A 23,154-nucleotide genomic window follows, 5' to 3' on the forward strand; every position below is an offset into this window, starting at 1 on the left:
TAAACTTTTTATAAAACTCTGTCGGGTAGCCATCAGGCCCTGGGCTTCTCCCAGATTGAAGGGATTTGACAGCGTTAGACAGTTCTTCAACAGTGATCGGCTGCTCTAATTTTTTAACCAAATCCCGGCCGACCGAAGGCACAGATAGTGAGTGGAAGAAATTATCCAATTCCAGTGTATCCGCTTTACTTTCAGAGGTATATAGAGACTGGTAAAATCTCTTGAACTCCTCATTGATCCCCCCAGGATCTAATGATATCCCAGATGATGTACGAATTTTTGTAATCTGAGATGATGATGATTGTTGACGTAACTTGTGAGCTAATAATTTACTGGCTTTATCTCCTTGTTCATAGTAAGTGCTCCTAGACTTGACAAGCATTTCAGTAACCTGGTCTGTTAATAGTGTGTCAAATTCTGCTTGCAGAGTTAAACGTTCCTTATAAATATCCGGGGATGGTGAAACGGCATAAATGTCATCTAATTGGGCAATACAGCGTGTTAGCATAGATAACCTATTCCTTTTCAATTTGTTCTCATGTGCGGTGTAGGAGATAATTTCACCTCTGATATAAGCTTTCAAAGTTTCCCAGAGAGTAGACGCAGAGATGTTTGGGGTTCTATTTGTAATCATGAAAAAGTCGATTTGACTCAAAACAAAATTGACAAAGTGTTCATTACTGAGCAGTTGAGTTTTTAGTCGCCAAGGCGGTCGCTGATTGTCAACATTTTGAAAAGCTACTTCCATAGTAACAGGGGCGTGGTCAGATACAACAATTGGGTTATATGAACATGAAGTTATGGAGTGGAGGAGCCGGTCATCAACAAGGAAGTAGTCTATGCGCGTAAAAGTGTGGTGAACCGATGAGAAAAAAGAGTATGCTTTCCCAGCTGGATTAACCATTCTCCAAGGATCTGAGACTGCGAATTCAGACATAAAGGTTCGAACAACTCTAGCTGAGGTTGATAAGGTGGTAGGTTTAGTGGAGGATCGATCCAATTGTGGGTCTAACCAACAGTTAAAGTCACCTCCTAAAATCAACATATGGGTGGACATATCTGGGAGTGTAGAGAAAACCGATTTGAAAAAATCACCATTGTCCCAATTAGGAGCATAGATATTAACAAGAAGAACCTTTGTATTGAGCAGCCTACCACTGACAATTATATATCTACCATGGGGATCTGCGATCACCTTAGAACATGTAAAAGGTACCGATCTGTGAAGTAAAATAGCCACCCCTCTCGCCTTACTCTGAAATGAGGAATGGAACACCTGACCCACCCATCTGCACCTAAGACTTGAGTGTTGTGATACCTTCAGATGAGTTTCTTGGAGAAAGATGATGTGAGCTTTCAAATGATGAAGATGGTGTAGCACCTTACTACGTTTAACTGGGTTATTTATGCCCCTGCAGTTCCAAGTAAGAAAATTAAAGCCATTCCCTCCAGCAGTATGGGCTACACTAGGCTGAGTCATATCTTAAGAGAGAGAGAGGATGTGTAAAGGACAAGGTACAATGTAAACTGAAGATCTTAGTTGAACCTAAAAGCGCAAATGTAAAAAACAAAGACAAACGAAGAGGCACAAGAAACATATACAAACTATATACAAATAGAGAGTGAACAAACCCTTCCCTCACACCCGCCCTTGCCGAAGCATCTCCCCAAATGAGATGCAAGCAAAACCCTAAATACGAAGAAAGTTTAGAGCTAAGCATGATAACTCTTACTCTGTGCTACCTAAGATTAGTGACCATTTAACTAGAGTAAGCCAAACATGGATAGGATGGTCCCCAATAGAGTCTAAGGAAAACTATCCTCGATTAAGAGAGGTTTAACCTCGACGCAGATGGTAAATGATCAAACTGAAACAGCCATGCAGACCCCCAGATATTGGCATTAGAGGCGGCAAACCTGGGCTGGAAATAAAGAGATAAAAAAGAGAATGACATTCATATGTCGATGAACCCAGCAAAGATGGCTTCGTTAGTCACCCATTCGGCCTGCTAACTAGCCTGCTAGGAAGACCAGCTAGCCAACCATTTGTTACACACCATGCGGTACAACAGCCGCTTTCACGTTCTTGTTGATGAAATCTGCCGCTATAGCCGGGTCCTCGAATCTGTGCATGGAGCCGTCCGGTAAAGTCAGTCTCAAAACCGCAGGGTAGATGAGGCCGAACTTCACGCCCGGGCAGGCGTGTAGTTGGCGTTTCACAGCTCCAAAGCTAGCCCGCCTCTTAGCCACAGCTGTTGTGTAGTCCGCAAATATCGAGACTCTTTTACCCTTATGTAGAAGAGGGATGCTTCTCCCGATCTTCTCAGTATGTCGTTGCGGACGTGAAAGAAATGCACCCTGATGACAAATGGTCGTGGGGTTCTCCATCCCTGGGTCGGCTACGCAGAGTGCGGTGAGCCCGGTCTAGCAATGGCTTCTCCTCTAGCCCGAGCAGCTCCTGAAGTAGCTGGGCCATGTACTCCGTGGGCCTTGGGCCCTCCACTCCCTCCGGTATTCCCAGTAGACGAATGTTGTTCCTCCGCATTCTACTTTCCATATCTTCGCATCTATTATCGAGGAATGCCACCCTAGTTGTCAATGAGCCGACGTTAGCCTCTAGCTCGCTAATGCGAGTGCTCCAGAACCCTGGGGGGTAGAGGAACACAATACCTTTTTAGATGAAGAAACTGCTGACTGACTAGACTGGACCTAGGACATTTCAATGTGGGACACTGACAAGGTGTTTCAAATTAACCTGTTTGGTTCAAGTCAAGATTCAGTATTCCTCATTGTTTTGCACAATTTGATTGATCAAAAGCAGAAGTTTCTAGATAGAACAAAAGGTAACTTTGGCAAGCAAAGCAATTGCTGACCTGCACTTGACGGATGACATTTGCCAATCTCTTGCTGCATGCATCCTCACTCTTAACAGACTCGTTTGTGACCCCTTCAGTGATGATCTGGAATATCTTGGGAAGATTTGCATTGTCTGGTCCGAGGACAATAGGATTGTTGCTGTTTGGAGAAAAATACATTATTAACAAAAGAGAACATAGACATCAACTGCAACACTCGGGTCACATTCATTAGGCGACACAATGGAAAATGTCTAAACTCGTAGCAACAGAAAGCTAAATAAAACATTTATTGGCTAAAGTTCAATTAGTTACTCCCCGTTAGTCAGTTAACTACCGTTCGGAGCCTAATGAACAACCCAAATCAGTAAAGTCAGTCCCCCACCTTTCAATAAGGTCACACAGGAAGTCGAAGGTGTGCACAGCTTCCTCCTTGTCTTCGTTAAGTGGCAGCCAGGAGAGCCAATGGGGAAGGATCTCGTTGACGTTGGCACACTCGGCCCTGAACCTCATGACCTTGCCCACGGCTGAGATGCAGTTCTCTGTGGCGTTGACATTCTCCTTGACCTTGGAGTCTGGAGACTGGATCACTCCCACCAGTAGGGGCAGGGCCTCTGGAGAAGAGAGCAGAGTACATAACCAGTCAGGAGGGGGATAGAAAGACAGATACTCACAAATGTCAAGGCCCTCATGTAGAACGTGCAATAAGCAGTGCAGCTAACATACAGTGAGGGAAAAAAGTATTTGATCCCCTGCTGATTTTGTACGTTTGCCCACTGACAAAGAAATGATCAGTCTATAATTTTAATGGTAGGTTTATTTGAACAGTGAGAGACAGAATAACAAATAACAAATCCAGAAAAACGCATGTCAAGAATGTTATAAATTGATTTGCATTTTAATGAGGGAAATAAGTATTTGACCCCCTCTCAACCAGAAAGATTTCTGGCTCCCAGGTGTCTTTTATACAGGTAACGAGCTGAGATTAGGAGCACACTCCTAATCTCAGTTTGTTACCTGTATAAAAGACGCCTGTCCCCAGAAGCAATCAATCAATCAGATTCCAAACTCTCCACCATGGCCAAGACCAAAGAGCTCTCCAAGGATGTCAGGGACAAGATTGTAGACCTACACAAGGCTGGAATGGGCTACAAGACCATCGCCAAGCAGCTTGGTGAGAAGGTGACAACAGTTGGTGCGATTATTCGCAAATGGAAGAAACACAAAATAACTGTCAATCTCCCTGGGGCTCCATGCAAGATCTCACCTCGTGGAGTTGCAATGATCATGAGAACGGTGAGGAATCAGCCCAGAACTACACGGGAGGATCTTGTCAATGATCTCAAGGCAGCTGGGACCATAGACACCAAGAAAACAATTGATAACACACTACGCCGTGAAGGACTGAAATCCTGCGGCGCCCGCAAAGTCCCCCTGCTCAAGAAAGCACATATACAGGCCCATCTGAAGTTTGCCAATGAACATCTAAATGACTCAGAGGAGAACTGGGTGAAAGTGTTGTGGTCAGATGATGCCAAAGAGCTCGATTTTGGTCTCAACTCAACTCGCCGTGTTTGGAGGAGGAGGAATGCTGCCTATGACCCCAAGAACACCATCCCCACCGTCAAACATGGAGGTGGAAACATTATGCTTTGGGGGTGTTTTTCTGCGAAGGGGACAGGACAACTACACCGCATCAAAGGGACGATGGAGAGGGGCCATGTACCGTCAAATCTTGGGTGAGAACCTCCTTCCCTCAGCCAGGGCATTAAAAATGGGTCGTGGATGGGTATTACAGCATGACAATGACCCAAAACACACGGACAAGGCAACAAAGGAGTGGCTCAAGAAGAAGCACGTTAAGGTCATGGAGTGGCCTAGCCAGTCACCAGACCTTAATCCCATAGAAAATCTGTGGAGGGAGCTGAAGGTTCGAGTTGCCAAACGTCAGCCTCAAAACCTTAATGACTTGGAGAAGATCTGCAAAGAGGAGTGGAACAAAATCCCTCCTGAGATGTGTGCAAACCTGGTGGCCAACTACAAGAAACGTCTGACCTCTGTGATTGCCAACAAGGGTTTTGCCACCAAGTACTAAGTCATGTTTTGCAGAGGGGTCAAATACTTATTTCCCTCATTGAAATGCAAATCAATTTATAACATTTTTGACATGCGTTTTTTCTGGATTTTTTTGTTGTTATTCTGTCTCTCACTGTTCAAATAAACCTACCATTAAAATTATAGACTGATCATGTCTTTGTCAGTGGTCGACGTACAAAATCAGCAGGGGATCAAATACTTTTTACCCTCACTGCATGAAACTCTTCATTCTTGTTGCAATCCATAGTGGGCTGTAGCCAAGGGAGCATGTCCAAATCATGATTTGCCCATTGACTAGGTTCAATATAATTACATGATATCAATGACTACCTCATCTCTTTACCCCACACAATTATTTGTATGGTCCCTCAGTCGAGCAGTGAATTTCAAACACAGATTCAACTACAAAGACCAGGGAGGTGACTAAATGGTGACTAAAACAGTTACAGTTTAATGGCTGTGATAGGAGAAAACTGAGGATGGATCAATAACATTGTATTTACTCCACAAGACTAACCTAAATGACAGAGTGAAAAGAAGGAAGCCTGTGCAGAATAAAAATATTCCAAAACATGCATCCTGTTTGCAATAAGGCACTAAAGTAAAACTGCAAACATTGTGGCAAAGAAATGAACTTTATATCCTGACTACAAAGTGTCATGTTTGGGAAAACATCCAGCACAACACATCACTGAGTACCACTCTTCATATTTTCAGGCATGGTGATGGCTGCATCATGTTATGGGCAGGACTTGACTTGGGCAGGAGCTCACCAGAGCTGAGTACCGGCACCTCAAATGTTCTACTGCTTGAGCTCCTGTTCCTCTTATAGAATATAAGCTCAAAAGTATTGTGGAGCTCCTGCACCTAAATATAAACAGTACCGGCACCCAAAATGAGTACCGGAACCTATTTCAGTCCAAGTCAATCACTGGTTCTGGGTATGTATGCTGGTCATCGGCAAGGACTAGGGAGTTTTTTAGGATATAAATAAACAGAATAGAGCTAAGCACAGGCCTATCCTAGAGGAAAACCCAATTCAGTCTGCTTTCCAACAGACACTGGGAGACAAATTCACCTTTCGTCAGGACAATTACCTAAAACATAAGGCCAAATACACACTGGAGTTGCTCACCAAGGTGACATTGAATGTACCTGAGTGGCCTAGTTACAGTTTTGACTTAAATTGTCTTTATAATCTATTGCCGTTCAAACGTAGGTTTATTACCAACCAAAAGTGTCTGACACACCATTGTGATCTCTATAGTGCTGTTGGCTGGTCTTCGTTGACTACGTAGGGTTAAACATTGGTACACTATGATCTATAAGGCCACTTATGGAAAACGGCCACCTTATCGCTGTTCATCTTTGATATGGACAGAAAATAAACACCTGTTATGGTCTCTCCTACTTACTTTTAACAGTTCCTAAAATCTGAACGGATCATGGCAAAAAGTGTTTTAGCTACTCAGCTACGTGGTGGTGGAATTCTCTCCAGACCAGCTTTAAATTCCTGGATCTTGTTTCCTTGGAGGAGTTTGAAAGTTTGGTTGACTCACATGTTACTGAGGAATGTGATTGTGATTAGGACTTGATGCGGTGGTACATATGATTGACTTTTTATCTAAGTATGACGCTTGTATGTTTCTGTAATTGAAATGTACGGTATATATTTTTATATAGTGTGTCTATGTCTGTAAGTTTTTACAGTATGTCTGATCTTTGTTTTAAACATTGCTACCCTCTGCTGCTGTCTTGGTTTAACCAGGTTTTTCTTGAAAAAATAGATCAGAGATTCATCGGACCAGGCAATGGTTTTCCACACCTCAATTGTCCAGTGTTGGTGATCCTGTGCACACTGGAGATGCTTCATCTTGTTTTTAGCTGATAGGAGTGGAACCCGGTGTGGTCGTCTGCTGCAATAGCCCGTCCGTGACAAGGACCGATGAGTTTTGCGTTAGATGCACACCACTGTTGTACTGCTCCGTATTTGCCAGTTTGTGGCTGTGGTATCTGGACAATTTATGACTTTGCTAATGGTTGCAAATGGTCTTAGAGGATGTTGACTCAGCTTAAGGGGAGCATCTGGAGAGTAGTTCTATATGGGCACCCTAAAGCAGAGGAAGTCTGTTAGGTGGAGTCCTGGGATTGGTCTGTAGGGGAAAACACCCATATCAGGTTACATAGGATAAATACCACGGTTAAAACAAAGGACGGGGAGAATAACATATTTAGAGTTTGGGTCAGGTTGTTCTCCAGATGTCTGCAGATATCTGTAAATTGGCGCTGAGATCTTCAAATGTAATAAATAATTATAATCGAGGACAGTGTCAGCGGATTTCCTTGTTCTCACAGCATAATTAGCATTGTTTTCTCGACACTACATGGCCCTCCTGTTAGCTTGCACGATTCTTGCCATTCTCCTTCGACCTCTCTCATCAACCAGCTGTTTTCTCCCTCAGGACTGCCGCTGACTGGATGTTTTTTGTTTGTCGAACCATTCATTCATTTCATGTGTGAAAAGCCCATGAGGCCAGCTGTTTCTGAGATACTGAAAAACTCCAGTCCATGGACTGACTTGGCTTTTCTCAATGACTATATATATTTGACTTGGCTTTGCTCAATGACCATTTATGACTTGGCTTGGCTCAATGACTGTATATATGACTTGACTTTGCTACATTAATGTATATTTGACTTGGCTTGGCTCAATGGCTGTTTATATGACTTGGCTTTGCTCAATGACTACCTACAAAAGATTGCACTGTGTCCATTACAATGGAGATAAATAAGTATCTTATTGAAGATGCCCAATCTTTGGAGATAACAATAGAATGTGAAGTCAAAGATATTGGTTTCCATCTGTGGCAATACTTTCCCTAAATGTTTTTGACAAATCCAACTCCAGAATAGCCTAGCCAGCTAAACTTTTGAATATGGTGTAGCAAAAAACAACAGATAACATTAGCTAGCTAGATAAGGTTAGCAAGATAGTGTAACCGGTGTGAAATGGCTAGCTAGTTAGCGGTGCGCGCTAGTAGCATTTCAATCGGTGACGTCACTCCCTCTGAGACATTGAAGTAGTTGTTTCCCTTGCTCTGCAAGGGCCGTGGCTTTTGTGGAGCGACGGGTAACGGTGCTTCGAGGATGACTGTTGTCGATGTGTGCAGAGGGTCCCTGGTTCAAGCCCAGGTAGGGGCGAGGAGAGGGACGGAAGCAACACTGTTACAATAGGGCGGCAGGTAGCTTAGTGGGTAAGAGCGTTGTGCCAGTAACCGAAAGGTCGCTGGTTCTAATCCCCGAGCCGACTAGGTGAAAAATCTGTCGATGTGCCCTTGAGCAAGGCACTTAACCCTAATTGCTCCTGTAAGTCGCTCTGGATAAGAGCGTCTGCTAAATGACTTAAATGTAATAGCATTCTAGTTTGTGCATTCCCCATATAATTCACCACGACATTCCTTCCCACCCACAATTCGTGAATATGTAGGCCTATAAGTATTCTTCGGAGGGGGAACCTAAACATGCATTTCAGCTCTTAGGCAGGAATTATGTCGATATAGGGGCGGCATTGCCCTCTGGTGGGTCCTTTAATATAAGGTACAGTACAGATAGGCTAACTGCCAAAATAAAGGAAACACCAACATAAAGTGTCTTAATAGGGTGTTGGGCCACCATAAGCTGCCAGAACAGCTTCAATGCGCCTTGGCATAGATTGTACAAGTGTCTGGAAATCTATTGGAGGAATTCCATCATTTGGTGTTTTGTTGATGGTGGTGGAAAACCCTGCTCAGGCGCTGCTCCAGAATCTCCCAAAAGTGTCCAATTGGGTTGAGCCTTGTGACCGAGACAGACACATACCTTTTAAACCCCCTATGCTCATTTGAGACCCTTCTTTCAAAGCAGAGATACTGTATATAATGAAGAGATGTTCTTGTCTCCGCCCTAACAATGGGAGTCATTGTCCCAAAGGTGGGAAGGTAGGGGGTCTGCTTAATAAACAGAATTTCTGTTTTCCCACATGGACAGATTTTGACGGGAGTGGACCCTTTCACTTCGCCTCATCCTTTCTGTTCAAAGTCACTGAAATCTCTTCTTCTAGCCTTGGTAGCCAAAATAATGGGCAACTGGGCATTTCTATGCATGACCCTAAGCATCATGGTATGTTAATTGCTTAATTAACTCAGGAACCACACCTGTGTGGAAGCACCTGCTTTCAATATACTTTGTATCCCTCATTTACTCAAACGTTTCCTTTATTTTGGCAGTTACCTGTAAGACACGACTATCCCTCATGTCAAGTTGTGTCAATTCAAATCTGGTATAGGAACAAAAAGAGGTCAATACACGTCTTCTAAAATAGACTAGTATTTTAATTAATGCAAATACTTGAATTGGTAAATATGATGTTCGTATATACGGGCCCACTGAAAAACCACGCAGGGCAGTCAGAGAACTGAGCTTTTGTTATAAGTTCTTCTTTAAATACTCTGACAGAGATAGTTCCCGCTCCCGACTGGGCCTGTCAGGATAGAGGCTGGGCGTGGTTTAAACTTACCCAGCCTATCGATGGCGCTCAGGCTGGTCCCAGCCCCTTGGCGCTTCACTGTTGCCAGGCATTAGTTGTTATCTTCACAACTTGTCTCGAGTCAGCAACCCCAGACACAGTTCTCTTCTTCATGTTGCAGTACTTTGTCCTTGAGCGGTTTAACAAAGAGGCAGTGTGTGTGTATGTGAGTCACAAGTCTGTCTCAGCCTACCCCCTAACGGTTCCTCACATTAATCACAGCTTGTTATGTTAAACAATCTATATCAGTACAGCACAAACCTATTATGTTTAATCATTAATGTATTCTTTCTAAGCTAGGCATCACATCTAGTTGTAAGAAAATAGATCCCCACACTCAGTTCGTGATCCTGTTAATCAGACATCTGTATGAATGTACGCTTCCTCCACAGGCTGGATAACATTTCAGCAAAACGTTATGTTACTGCTAAACACTCTTATTGAATAAGGAACTTCATTTAAAGGGAAATTCTGCCACATTAATCATCTTCACCAAACCAGTGTCTACATATGTGAAAACAGCGTGTTTCTATAATCTGTGGTTAGAAAGATAAGGTCCTAAAAAAATGCTTGTCTGTGACATCACAGGGTAGGATTAAAAGTTTAAAAAACATTGATTTTCAAAACCTGCAGTGAGTTTCTTGCCAGAGGGAAGGTATTTTCTTGCTCCCCATGTCACTGCGAATCTCAGTGTTTATAAATGTGCTTTGATAATGTCATCAGGTAGAAGTTAACATTAGATATTTTCCTAAAAAACGTACAAATGCGCCGTTTTCACATATGTTGACACTGGTATTGTGCTGAAGATAATGAAAATTAGGTTGATAAGTGGTGCCCTTTAAGGATTTTACTGAATAAGGAACTTCATTTGAGGCCAATTTCATGCTCTAGCCACCGTTCGGTGTTTACAGCCATCTTGACTTCAACAACCCGACCAGGGGACACGTCCCAGAATGCAATGTTTTGTTCAAACGCCTTTTCCCTCACTTTAGAGCTCAGCTCAGTCATTGAACTACTGCAAAAATAGTGAGGCCTTTGTATGCCTGTTACAAACTCCTCCAAAATAGTTCAGTTTGTGGCTAGCAAGTTAGCCTTGCGTCAAGCAACCCGGGTTACCCCCACTGTTTGCTACACTGGTGTCAGAAGTGGGATGCATGTATAAACTACCAGTGATGTTGAGATGTGTCCCCTTCCACAGATCCTGTTTCTTCTTTATTATTTTCCATTATTTTTAATCACATTTTTTATATCGGCCCCAATTACTATACATTACAATTACTATACATTACAACCGCAAATTCTCTTCACATCCAAAGTAAATACATTTTCTTATTTAGTAGGCCGTGAAATGATAGATGTAATCCCTAAAAACAATTCTCGTGTCTTCATTGTTGGTACAAAAGTGGAACTGCTTTCATCACTTCTGGAACGAGGTGTTGAAGAGGGACATGGATCTTGAAAAGATTAGGAAACATGAAACACAAGATGTTAGTGGTCCTGATTTGACCTGTGATGATTACTCTAATTACAATGACCACATTAATGACAACCTACTACCTACTTTGAACCTCATTATTGTCCCAGAAGTGCCCAGATGCGCCGCTTCACATACGAACACACTCTACAGATGTAGCCTGAAGACACTCGCCACTGAAAAGAGAATAATGACTTTTGTTTAACAGCTCGTTTATGACAGACACCATCGTTAAATTTGACTTCTGTTTTTCTTTTCTTTTTTAAAGTGTCGCACCGAAGAGGCACATGATTGATGATGTATAGTTTTATCATTTGCAATGATTTGACAAACCATTATAATGCTCAGAATCACAGCTAGAATGCCAGGATGTCGGGTCTGTAAAAAGAGATGAAGAAGTATAAAGTACATCAAATACAGAGAGATGCTGTACTCACAATGATGATTCATTGATACAAAACCCCAATTACAATCTGTGTGACAGCTACAGAGTTCAGTAACACAGTCTAAATTGTGAATGTACTTACCCGCCTGTTACCCTGCTCAGGGATACTGATCCATTCTTACATTTACATTTTAGCTGACACTCTTATCCAGAGCGACTTACAGTTAGTGAATACATATATATATTTTTTTTATACTGGCCCCCCGTGGGAATCGAACCCACAACCCTGGCGTTGCAAACGTCATGCTCTATCAACTGAGCTACATCCCTGCCGGCCATTCCCTCCCCTACCCTGGACCAATTGTGCGCCGCCCATGAGTCTCCCGGTCGCGGCCGGCTGCGACAGAGCCTGGATTCGAACCAGGATCTCTAGTGGCACAGTTAGCACTGCGATGCAGTGCCTTAGACCACTGCGCCACTCAGGAGTTCGGAGGAACTCTATAGGAAACACTCATTACAAATACTAATATTTGATTCATACTACAACTATTTATTTTCTCTTACACTATCAGACCCTGTGTAATAAAATACTTTGGTTAACTACAGTGAGGGAAAAAAGTATTTGATCCCCTGCTGATTTTGTACGTTTGCCCACTGACAAAGAAATGATCCGTCTATAATTTTAATGGTAAATTTATTTGAACAGTGAGAGACAGAATAACAACAAAAAGATCCAGAAAAACGCATGTCAAAAATGTTATAAAGTGATTTGCATTTTAATGAGGGAAATAAGTATTTGACCCCCTCTCAATCAGAAAGATTTCTGTCTCCCAGGTGTATTTTATACAGGTAACGAGCTGAGATTAGGAGCACACTCTTAAAGGGAGTGCTCCTAATCTCAGCTTGTTACCTGTATAAAAGACACCTGTCCACAGAAGCAATCAATCAATCAGATTCCAAACTCTCCACCATGGCCAAGACCAAAGAGCTCTCCAAGGATGTCAGGGACAAGATTTTAGACCTACACAAGGCTGGAATGGGCTACAAGACCATCGCCAAGCAGCTTGGTGAGAAGGTGACAACAGTTGGTGCGATTATTCGCAAATGGAAGAAACACAAAAGTCCTGTCAATCTCCCTCGGCCTGGGGCTCCATGCAAGATCTCACCTCGTGGAGTTGCAATGATCATGAGAACGGTGAGGAATCAGCCCAGAACTACACGGGAGGATCTTGTCAATGATCTCAAGGCAGCTGGGACCATAGTCACCAAGAAAACAATTGGTAACACACTACGCCGTGAAGGACTGAAATCCTGCACCGCCCACAAGGTCCCCCTGCTTAAGAAAGCACATATACAGGCCCGTCTGAAATTTGCCAATGAAAACATCTGAATGATTCAGAGGAGAACTGGGTGAAAGTGTTGTGGTCAGATGAGACCAAATTCGAGCTCTTTGGCATCAACTCAACTCACCGTGTTTGGAGGAGGAGGAATGCTGCCTATGACCCCAAGAACACCATCCCCACCGTCAAACATAGAGGTGGAAACATTATGCTTTGGGGGTGTTTTTCTGCTAAGGGGACAGGACAACTTCACCGCATCAAAGGGACGATGAATGGGGCCATGTACCGTCAAATATTGGGTGAGAACCTCCTTCCCTCAGCCAGGGCATTGAAAATGGGTCGTGGATGGGTATTCCAGCATGACAATGACCCAAAACACACGGCCAAGGCAACAAAGGAGTGGCTCAAGAAGAAGCACATTAAGGTCCTGGAGTGGCCTAGCCTGTCTCCAGACCTTAATCCCATAGAAAATCTGTGGAGGGAGCTGAAGGTTCGAGTTGCCAAACGTCAGCCTCGAAACCTTAATTACTTGGAGAAGATCTGCAAAGAGGAGTGGGACAAAATCCCTCCTGAGATGTGTGCAAACCTGGTGGCCAACTACAAGAAACGTCTGACCTCTGTGATTGCCAACAAGGGTTTTGCCACCAAGTACTAAGTCATGTTTTGCAGAGGGATCAAATACTTATTTCCCTCATTAAAATGCAAATCAATTTATAACATTTTTGACATGCATTTTTCTGGATTTTTTTGTTGTAATTCTGTCTCTCACTGTTCAAATAAACCTACCATTAAAATTATAGACTGATCATGTCTTTGTCAGTGGGCAAACATACAAAATCAGCAGGGGATCAAATACTTTTTTCCCTCACTGTATATGGTTTTGCATTTTGAGCTATTTAAAGAGAGTGGCCCTCCCTGAACCTTGAATTAGGGTTAGCTACCTTTGGCTGTATGTTCAGCCTCTTCAGAACCGTGCTGACTGCTGCATCATTACGAGGACAGTCCAGTAATCCTCCCTGGCTCTCATGGAACAGACAGTCCACTGTGAGTTTTACATCACTTCTGGTCACTAGTGTGCTGCTGCCAGGTACAGTGAAGTCTGGGCTGAAGGTGTGATGCAGCACTACCAGAATGACATCTTTACCAGCTGTCAAGAGAATGAGGGAATACGTCAAAATAAACCAATAAGCATCTCAAATAAACAATTTAGTAATATAATTTATGTCGTTGGTACATTTTGAGTAAATCTGGTGTGGAAAGAATATCTGGTATAGAAGGAAATAACATTGCTTGGGAAGTCATATTTGGGATGAGTTACTGTACTTGGAATCTGTTGTTGTGCTGCTTCAATATCAGTCCCAGCGCGGGAGACGATGGGACAGAAAGCTATGATGACATCACTCTCCACTGGAGACTTGACTTCCGTAAAACATCTTGTGGTGTTGAGTTGTCTCATAAACTGAATATGAGAACTCAAAGTACTGCCAGTCTCAACTGTGAAGTATTTCATCTTGTGTGCCACTTAGACAAGAGAGAGAAATCAAAAATGTTATTTATGAAAGTATTAATGTTGGTGTTAATTGGAACAATGAATATTTGGATCATAGTTCAGCCATCTATAAGAGTGTTTTAGGTTTAACCATTTATTTTATAATGTACCCCAAATATCAAAATCTTAAATTATACAAAAGAGCCCTCGAAGTACTTAATGACTGCAATGAGAACCAGAAGTTACTTGCAAAGCTTCCAGACTGGCTGACCTCGAGATGGAACAGAAAGGTCATAGAAGTGGAGGAAGAAAGTCACACATTCCCAAGCTTCCAGCAGTTTGTAAAGTTTCTCACACGTGAAGCTAAGATTGCAAATAACCCAATAACATCTCTCCATGCTCTGAAACCTGCTGAAGGTGAGCAGATCAAGGTTTTAAAGAACAGAGCTCTCGGAGCAAAGGTACTAGCAACTAACTCAGATGAAAAACCTTCCTCCACAAGCTGTGTTTTTTTGTGAGAAGTCAGGTCACAGTCTACACAAGTGTTGGAAATGTATGAATAAAACCATCTCTGAGCGAGTCAAGTTTGTTCAAGGGATGAAGTTGTGCTTTGGCTGTCTGAAGCCTGGCCATCGCTCAAAGGAGTGTGAAAATAGAAGGATCTGTGATACTTGTGAGAAAGGACATCCAACCTGCCTACACGATAATCGCAGCAAAGAAAGAAGAATGTCAACAAGGACTGATGGAGAAATGGAGAGTGACAAGTCAAGAGAAGGAACGACAGATCATTCACAAGAGAGGGTGACAAAACCACCACGCGAGGTAACATCTAACAGAGTTATCCAGAATGTTAAAGGCACCCATACATCCTCAGTCATTCCTGTGTGGTTGTCCACTACAAGTAAGCCAAATCATGAAGTTCTTGTGTACGCTCTTCTCGATACACAGAGTGACACGACCTTCATCCTTGAAGAGACAGCAAAGGTGCTTCACACTAAAAATGAACCAGTCCAGTTAAAGCCTAATTATTGGTTCCGCCCGAGTGTTGTCACCCGAGCGCCTTTTAGCGACGCACCGAGGAAACTTTACCGCAAAAAGCGAATTATTTTTCCACTGTTATCGTGTTTAAGTGCATACTTACAAAGAAAGTATACAGAAGAAGATAAAGGACATTTAAAAGGATGTTTAGCACCTCTGTGTGATAAGCAGCAATGAGTTGTCACGGGTTGACCAGCATTAAAGCCCTGTCTTCAAATCAAGACCTCTTGCCTGTCACTGGAGGAGCTATAATAACTCTTAATCACAGTGCTACGTGGATCTTGAAAAGATTAGGTAACATAAAACAGAAGATGTTAGTGATATGACCTGTGATGATTACTGTATTACATTGACCACATTAATGAACACAATAGAACCTACTGTGATTGAAAGGGTAGTTGTAGAGTAGACTGAAGAATCTGGCAACTGGAAAGATAAAAATGACTTGTGTGAGATCCACAGCAGTACTGACTTTTGTTTAACAGCTCCATTATGACAGACACATCCATAATAATAATAATATGCCATTTAGCAGACGCTTTTATCCAAAGCGACTTACAGTCATGCGTGCATAGATTTTCTTTTGTGTATGGGTGGTCCCAGGGATCGAACCCACTACCCTTACGTTACAAGCGCCGTGCTCTACCAACTGAGCTACAGAGGACCATATCCATACATTTGACTCATATTTTTCTTCCTTTTAAAGTGTCGCACCGAAGAGGCACATGATTGATGATGTACAGTTTCATAATTTGGCAATGATTTGACATAGCATTCTATAGCAACTCAATATTAGGAAGGTGTTCCTAACGTTTGGTATCCTCAGTGTATACAGATGTAGGATCTTAATTTGAGCCAGTTTGCTACATCAGGAAAATAACCCTGCAGCAACAGGAAATGTGAATTATGTGGATTATAATTAATGCACATTTTTGTAAGGGTTGATGTATTTTTCATTAGGCCAATCAAGTCTGAAATTTAAAAGTGGAAATGACAAACTATAGAAGCCCTTTTAAAACTCAAATACACTAAGTTTGCATTTCAGCGTGATCAAATTAAGATTCTACAGCTGTAGTTGATGATGTATAGTTTATCATTTGCAATGATTTGAAAAACCATTATATAGCTCTGAATCACAGAAAAACTGCCAGAACGGGGTCTTGTAGAGGGACATGGATCTTGAAAAGATTAGGAAACGTAAAACAGAAGATGTTAGTGATATGACCTGTGATGATTACTGTATTACATTGACCACATTAATGAACACAATAGAACCTACTGTGATTGAAAGGGTAGTTGTAGAGTAGACTGAAGAATCTGGCAACTGGAAAGATAAAAATGACTTGTGTGAGATCCACAGCAGTACTGACTTTTGTTTAACAGCTCCATTATGACAGACACATCCATAATAATAATAATATGCCATTTAGCAGACGCTTTTATCCAAAGCGACTTACAGTCATGCGTGCATAGATCTTCTTTTGTGTATGGGTGGTCCCAGGGATCGAACCCACTACCCTTACGTTACAAGCGCCGTGCTCTACCAACTGAGCTACAGAGGACCATATCCATAAATTTGACTCATATTTTTCTTCCTTTTAAAGTGTCGCACCGAAGAGGCACATGATTGATGATGTACAGTTTCATAATTTGGCAATGATTTGACATAGCATTCTATAGCAACTCAATATTAGGAAGGTGTTCCTAACGTTTGGTATCCTCAGTGAATACAGATGTAGGATCTTAATTTGAGCCAGTTTGCTATATCAGGAAAATAACCCTGCAGCAACAGGAAATGTGAATTATGTGGATTATAATTAATGCACATTTTTGTAAGGGTTGATGTATTTTTCATTAGGCCAATCAAGTCTGAAATTTTAAAGTGGAAATTACAAACTATAGAAGCCCTTTTAAAACTCAAATACACTAAGTTTGCATTTCAGCGTGATCAAATTAAGATTCTACAGCTGTAGTTGATGATGTATAATTTATCATTTGCAATGATTTGAAAAACCATTATATAGCTCTGAATCACAGAAAAACTGCCAGAACGGGGTCTTGTAGAGGGACATGGATCTTGAAAAGATTAGGAAACGTAAAACAGAAGATGTTAGTGATATGACCTGTGATGATTACTGTATTACATTGACCACATTAATGAACACAATAGAACCTACTGTGATTGACAAGGTAGTTGTAGAGTAGACTGAAGAATCTGGCAACTGGAAAGATAAAAATGACTTGTGTGAGATCCACAGCAGTACTGACTTTTGTTTAACAGCTCCATTATGACAGACACATCCATAATAATAATAATATGCCATTTAGCAGACGCTTTTATCCAAGGCGACTTACAGTCATGCGTGCATAGATTTTCTTTTGTGTATGGGTGGTCCCAGGGATCGAACCCACTACCCTGGCGTTACAAGCGCCGTGCTCTACCAACTGAGCTACAGAGGACCATATCCATAAATTTGACTCATATTTTTCTTCCTTTTAAAGTGTCGCACCGAAGAGGCACATGATTGATGATGTACAGTTTTATAATTTGGCAATGATTTGACATAGCATTCTATAGCAACTCAATATTAGGAAGGTGTTCCTAACGTTTGGTATCCTCAGTGTGTACAGATGTAGGATCTTAATTTGAGCCAGTTTGCTATATCAGGAAAATAACCCTGCAGCAACAGGAAATGTGAATTATGTGGATTATAATTAATGCACATTTTTGTAAGGGTTGATGTATTTTTCATTAGGCCAATCAAGTCTGAAATTTAAAAGTGGAAATTACAAACTATAGAAGCCCTTTTAAAACTCAAATACACTAAGTTTGCATTTCAGCGTGATCAAATTAAGATTCTACAGCTGTAGTTGATGATGTATAGTTTATCATTTGCAATGATTTGAAAAACCATTATATAGCTCTGAATCACAGAAAAACTGCCAGAACGGGGTCTTGTAGAGGGACATGGATCTTGAAAAGATTAGGAAACGTAAAACAGAAGATGTTAGTGATATGACCTGTGATGATTACTGTATTACATTGACCACATTAATGAACACAATAGAACCTACTGTGATTGAAAGGGTAGTTGTAGAGTAGACTGAAGAATCTGGCCACTGGAAAGATAAAAATGACTTGTGTGAAATCAAAAATCAAAATCTTAAATTATACAAAAGAGCCCTGTTGAAAATTACCTCTGCGTTCCAACATGGATCTATAGAAAGTGAATGAACAGACAAATGGTTTATTAGTCTAGATAGATACATTCAGGATAATAAAACTACAACCAGTATACAAACTATTAAGATAACCTATCTTTCTCTATGGTCCAAACTGGGTTCAGCAGCGTGAAGCTATTTCACATTCTAAACATTAACTTTTTGCTGTAATCTTTCACAATATCTGGCACTAGAGTACTTTGCCACCTCACTCCTTCAACTGGACCACATGATTTCTTGGAATTAGAAAGTGAAAGCAATGTGTTAGTGTAAAAGTACTTACTGCCTTTGATAAACCATTATAATGCTCTGAATCACAGCTAGAATGCCAGGATGTCGGGTCTGTAAAAAGAGATGAAGAAGTATAAAGTACATCAAATACAGAGAGATGCTGTACTCACAATGATGATTCATTGATACAAAACCCCAATTACAATCTGTGTGACAGCTACAGAGTTCAGTAACACAGTCTAAATTGTGAATGTACTTACCCGCCTGTTACCCTGCTCAGGGATACTGATCCATTCTTCAGCTCCAATCTATAGGAAACACTCATTACAAATACTAATATTTATTTTCTCTTACACTATCAGACCCTGTGTAATAAAATACTTTGGTTAACTATATGGTTTTGCATTTTGAGCTATTTAAAGAGAGTGGCCCTCCCTGAACCTTGAATTAGGGTTAGCTACCTCTGGCTGTATGTTCAGCCTCTTCAGAATAGTCCTGACTGCTGCATCATTACGAGGACAGTCCAGTAGTCCTCCCTGGCTCTCATGGAACAGACAGTCCACTGTGATTATTACATCACTTCTGGTCACTAGTCTGCTGCTGCCAGGTACAGTGAAGTCTGGGCTGAAGGTGTGATGCAGCACTACCAGAATGACATCTTTACCAGCTGTCAAGAGAATGAGGGAATACGTCAAAATAAACCAGTAAGCATCTCAAATAAACAATTTAGTAATGTAATTCATGTCGTTGGTACATTTTGAGTAAATCTGGTGTGGAAAGAGAATATCTGGTACAGAAGGAAATAACATTGCTTGGGAAGTTATATTTGGGATGAGTTACTGTACTTGGGAATCTGTTCCAGTGCTGCTTCAATATCAGTCCCAGCTGGGAGACGATGGGACAGAAAGCCATGATGACATCACTCTCACTGGAGACTTGACTTCCGTAAAACATCTTGTGGTGTTGAGTCGTCTCATAAACTGAATATGAGAACTCAAAGTACTGCCAGTCTCAACTGTGAAGTATTTCATCTTGTGTGCCACTTAGACAAGAGAGAGAAATCAAAAAGGTTATTTATGAAAGTATTAATGTTGGTGTTAATTGGAACAATGAATATTTGGATCATAGTTCAGCCATCTATAAGAGTGTTTTAGGTTTAACCATTTATTTTATAATGTACCCCAAATATCAAAATCTTAAATTATACAAAAGAGCCCTGTTGAAAATTACCTCTGCGTTCCAACATGGATCTATAGAAAGTGAATGAACAGACAAATGGTTTATTAGTCTAGATAGATACATTCAGGATAATAAAACTACAACCAGTATACAAACTATTAAGATAACCTATCTTTCTCTATGGTCCAAACTGGGTATAGCAGCGTGAAGCTATTTCACATTCTAAACATTAACTTTTTGCTGTAATCTTTCACAATATCTGGCACTAGAGTACTTTGCCACCTCACTCCTTCTACTGGAACACATGATTTCTTGGAATTAGAAAGTGAAAGCAATGTGTTAGTGTAAAAGTACTTACTGCCTCTGTTCTATTCTACATTCATAGAATTACATGTCTAAAAAATGTTCCACTAAAATCTACACTACCAGTTTCCACTTAACCATGTCTACTGTTTTATTCCTGTTGTAGACATAGAATATTAAATGATCACAAAACCTATCATGACACCCACCCAACTGTAAATGATAGTTATGGTGTTCATGTTGAACATGAATTGTCAATGAAAGGAAATGAGGAAAGTAGACTTACCCTGCAGCTATGGGATAATGTTCTGTTCCCTGTATTGCAGCTATGGGATACTTTTCTGTTCCCTGTATTGCAGTTGTGGTTTGAAGTGATCTGTTCCAATAGCTAAACTAAGAGAAAGTGAAACTAAACAGCATGATAAACCAGGGGTTATACTAGTTACCACAGCCACAAAGTCAAAATAGGTTATATTGTAAAAATTCATGAAAACTAAAATTAACTTTTTGGTCTTAATTTAAGGTTAGGCATAAGGTCAGCAGTGTGGTTAAGATTCGGGTAAAGGTTAGGTTTAAAATGATAAATAATAAAAATAGGCGGGGTCTATGACTTTGTGGATGTGGTATTCTAGTGACGACCGATAGGAAGAGGAGGAGGCTATTTTATCAGAAAGTCACTTTGGCAATCTATAGTTCAAACAACAAAGCCATCTACCCCGCCACTTATTTGGTAAACAGCTGAGTGATGGGGCTGTAAAAATGTAACTACCCTTACATTCATAGACAGAGCTGTGGATGCAAGGAACGACAGACCATCCATAACATCAACATGATAGTTTTAGCCAGGTTGAGGCTATACAGTGGTAGTTTACGTTTACACATTTCAAAACAACGGAGTAAAAAAAGCATATATTTTGGGTTCTGATGGGGTACGGCAGTTGAATTAAGCTGATAGTGCAATTATAAATTATAGTCTTTTGAATTCATTACATATAACCATTGATTCTTAAGTCCAAAAATGAATGTACCAAACACAGATTGCCCTTTTAATAGAAGGTAAAGTACGTCATAGTAGTTAGACCAAGCAAGATTAAAATGCGTTTGCTTACTTAAATTGCTTAAAATCTGTCATCTAGTCCTCTTCACCTGCACTGATTGTAAAAGACTGGACAGATGAAAACAATGTGGTGTACGGTAATTTTTTGTCCATCAGATAACTCAATGGCGGTCTGCACTCCTGGCTCTCGCGGTAGAATGTCTTTAGGCTGAAATGTAGAATTATTTCAACCACAGATCGTGATTCATATTATTGTCCTATCATTTAGGTTGAATGGTCCTAGCAGTCATAGTTCCATTTTGTTCTATGCAACTCCTTATTCAGTAGATGTATATTGAACAAATCTAAAGGCAACATGTAAAGTGTTGGTCCCATGAAATACAAATTCCCAGCAATTTTTAATATGCACAAATTTGTTTACATCGCTGTTAATTAGCATTTCTCTTTTGCCAAGATAATCCAGCCACCTGACAGGTGTGGCATATCAAGAAGCTGACTAAACAGCATGATCATAACACAGATGCACCTTGTGCTGGGGACAATAAAAGGCCACTTTAAAATGTGCAGTTGTCACAACACAATGCCACAAATGTCTCAAATTCGGTGGGAGCATGCAATTGGCATGCTGACTGCAGGAATTTCCACCAGGGGACAATAAAATGCCACTTTAAAATGTGCAGTTTTGTCACAACACAATGCCACAGATGTCTCAAATTCGGTGGGAGCGTGCAATTGGCATGCTGACTGCAGGAATTGCCACCAAGTAGCCAAAGAATTTAATGTTGATTTCTCTACCATAAACCACATCCGTCATTTTAGAGAATTTGGCAGTACTTCCAACCGGCCTCACAACCGCAGACTACGCGTAACCTCGCCAGCCCAGGACCTCCACATCTGGCTTCTTCACCTGCGATCGTCTGAGACCAGCCAGCCGGACAGTTTATGAAACTGGTTTTGCACAACCGAAGAATATCTGCACTAACTGTCAGGAACAGTCTCAGGGAAGCTCATTTGCGCGCTCGTTGTCCTCACCAGGATCTTGATCTGACTGCAGTTTGGCGTCGTAACGGACTTCAGTATGCAAATGCTCACCTTCGAAGGCCACTCTGTTCGCAGTGTGAGTACAGCGCCCCGTGGTGGGCGGTGGGGTTATGGTATGGGCAGGCATAAGCTACCGACAACATTTGCATTTTATCAATGGCAATTTTAATGTACAAATATACGGTGAAGAGATCCTGAGGCCCATTGCCGCAGCCATCACCTCATGTTTCAGCATGATAATACACTGCCCATGTCGCAAGGATCTGTACACAATTCCTGGATCTGAAAACGTCCCAGTTCTTCCATAGCGTGCATACGCAGACATGTCACCTATTGAGTGTGTTTAGGATGCTCTGGATCGACAATGTGTTCAATTTCCAGCCAATATCCAGTAACTTCGCACAGCCACTGAAGCGTGGGGCAACATTCCACAGGCCACAATCTACATCCTGATCAACTATTTACGTCATTTAGCATGCAGAGATGTGTCGCGATGCATGAGTCAAAAGGTGGTCACACCAGATACTGACTGGTTCTGAGCAACCATAAACTTTGTTTTTTAAATGTATCAGACCAAAATATATCTGTATTCCCAGTCATGCGAAATCCATAGATTAGGGTCTAATGTGTGTTTCAATTGACACATTTTCCTTATATGAACTGTACCGCAGTAAAATCTTAAATTGTTGCATGTATATTTTTGTTCAGTGTATAATAAACCAACTTCGCAGTGAAAGTGAAAACCCATGCATGTGCATGCACACAAAGATGAATTAATGACAAATACCTCAATTCTGTCAATGTAAATTTTATTGTTGATATTGTTGGAATCCACCAAATACCTGCAGGGGTGTTAAGGTTCTAAACCAAATCTTAGCT

At 41.3% G+C, this 23,154-nt stretch overlaps 2 protein-coding genes and 1 long non-coding RNA gene across 3 annotated transcripts in view; all 3 read right to left on the reverse strand.

The window, feature by feature from the left end:
* Positions 1-2,771: 2,771 nt before the first annotated feature.
* On the reverse strand, positions 2,772-5,197 carry LOC123487710 (importin-5-like). The gene is made up of 3 exons (XM_045218809.1): positions 5,159-5,197; positions 3,241-3,524; positions 2,772-3,015 (listed from the first exon to the last, which is right to left on the reverse strand). The coding sequence occupies exons 1-3, from the start codon at positions 5,195-5,197 to the stop codon at positions 2,787-2,789; spliced, it is 552 nt and encodes a 183-aa protein (XP_045074744.1). The 3' UTR covers positions 2,772-2,786.
* A 4,579-nt stretch (positions 5,198-9,776) lies between these two features.
* Positions 9,777-23,154, reverse strand: part of LOC123481343 — a 32,488-nt gene continuing 19,110 nt past the window's right edge. The window contains exons 17-28 of the mRNA XM_045218806.1: positions 18,956-19,003; positions 18,748-18,806; positions 18,441-18,460; positions 18,318-18,362; positions 17,420-17,464; positions 16,522-16,566; positions 15,624-15,668; positions 14,039-14,236; positions 13,657-13,862; positions 11,324-11,368; positions 11,078-11,166; positions 9,777-10,970 (exon numbers count right to left, since the gene is read on the reverse strand). Of these exons, the coding sequence (XP_045074741.1) occupies positions 11,089-11,166; positions 11,324-11,368; positions 13,657-13,862; positions 14,039-14,236; positions 15,624-15,668; positions 16,522-16,566; positions 17,420-17,464; positions 18,318-18,362; positions 18,441-18,460; positions 18,748-18,806; positions 18,956-19,003 (834 nt within the window). The 3' untranslated portion in view covers positions 9,777-10,970; positions 11,078-11,088. The remainder of the gene's footprint in view (positions 10,971-11,077; positions 11,167-11,323; positions 11,369-13,656; positions 13,863-14,038; positions 14,237-15,623; positions 15,669-16,521; positions 16,567-17,419; positions 17,465-18,317; positions 18,363-18,440; positions 18,461-18,747; positions 18,807-18,955; positions 19,004-23,154) is intronic.
* LOC123487708 lies at positions 19,632-20,561 on the reverse strand. Its single transcript, XR_006659864.1, has 3 exons — positions 20,464-20,561; positions 19,926-19,945; positions 19,632-19,737 (listed from the first exon to the last, which is right to left on the reverse strand). It is a non-coding gene; the product is annotated as an uncharacterized LOC123487708 (long non-coding RNA).

This window comes from Coregonus clupeaformis, unplaced genomic scaffold, assembly GCF_020615455.1.
Source record: "Coregonus clupeaformis isolate EN_2021a unplaced genomic scaffold, ASM2061545v1 scaf1815, whole genome shotgun sequence".
Classification (NCBI taxonomy): Eukaryota; Metazoa; Chordata; class Actinopteri; order Salmoniformes; family Salmonidae; genus Coregonus; species Coregonus clupeaformis.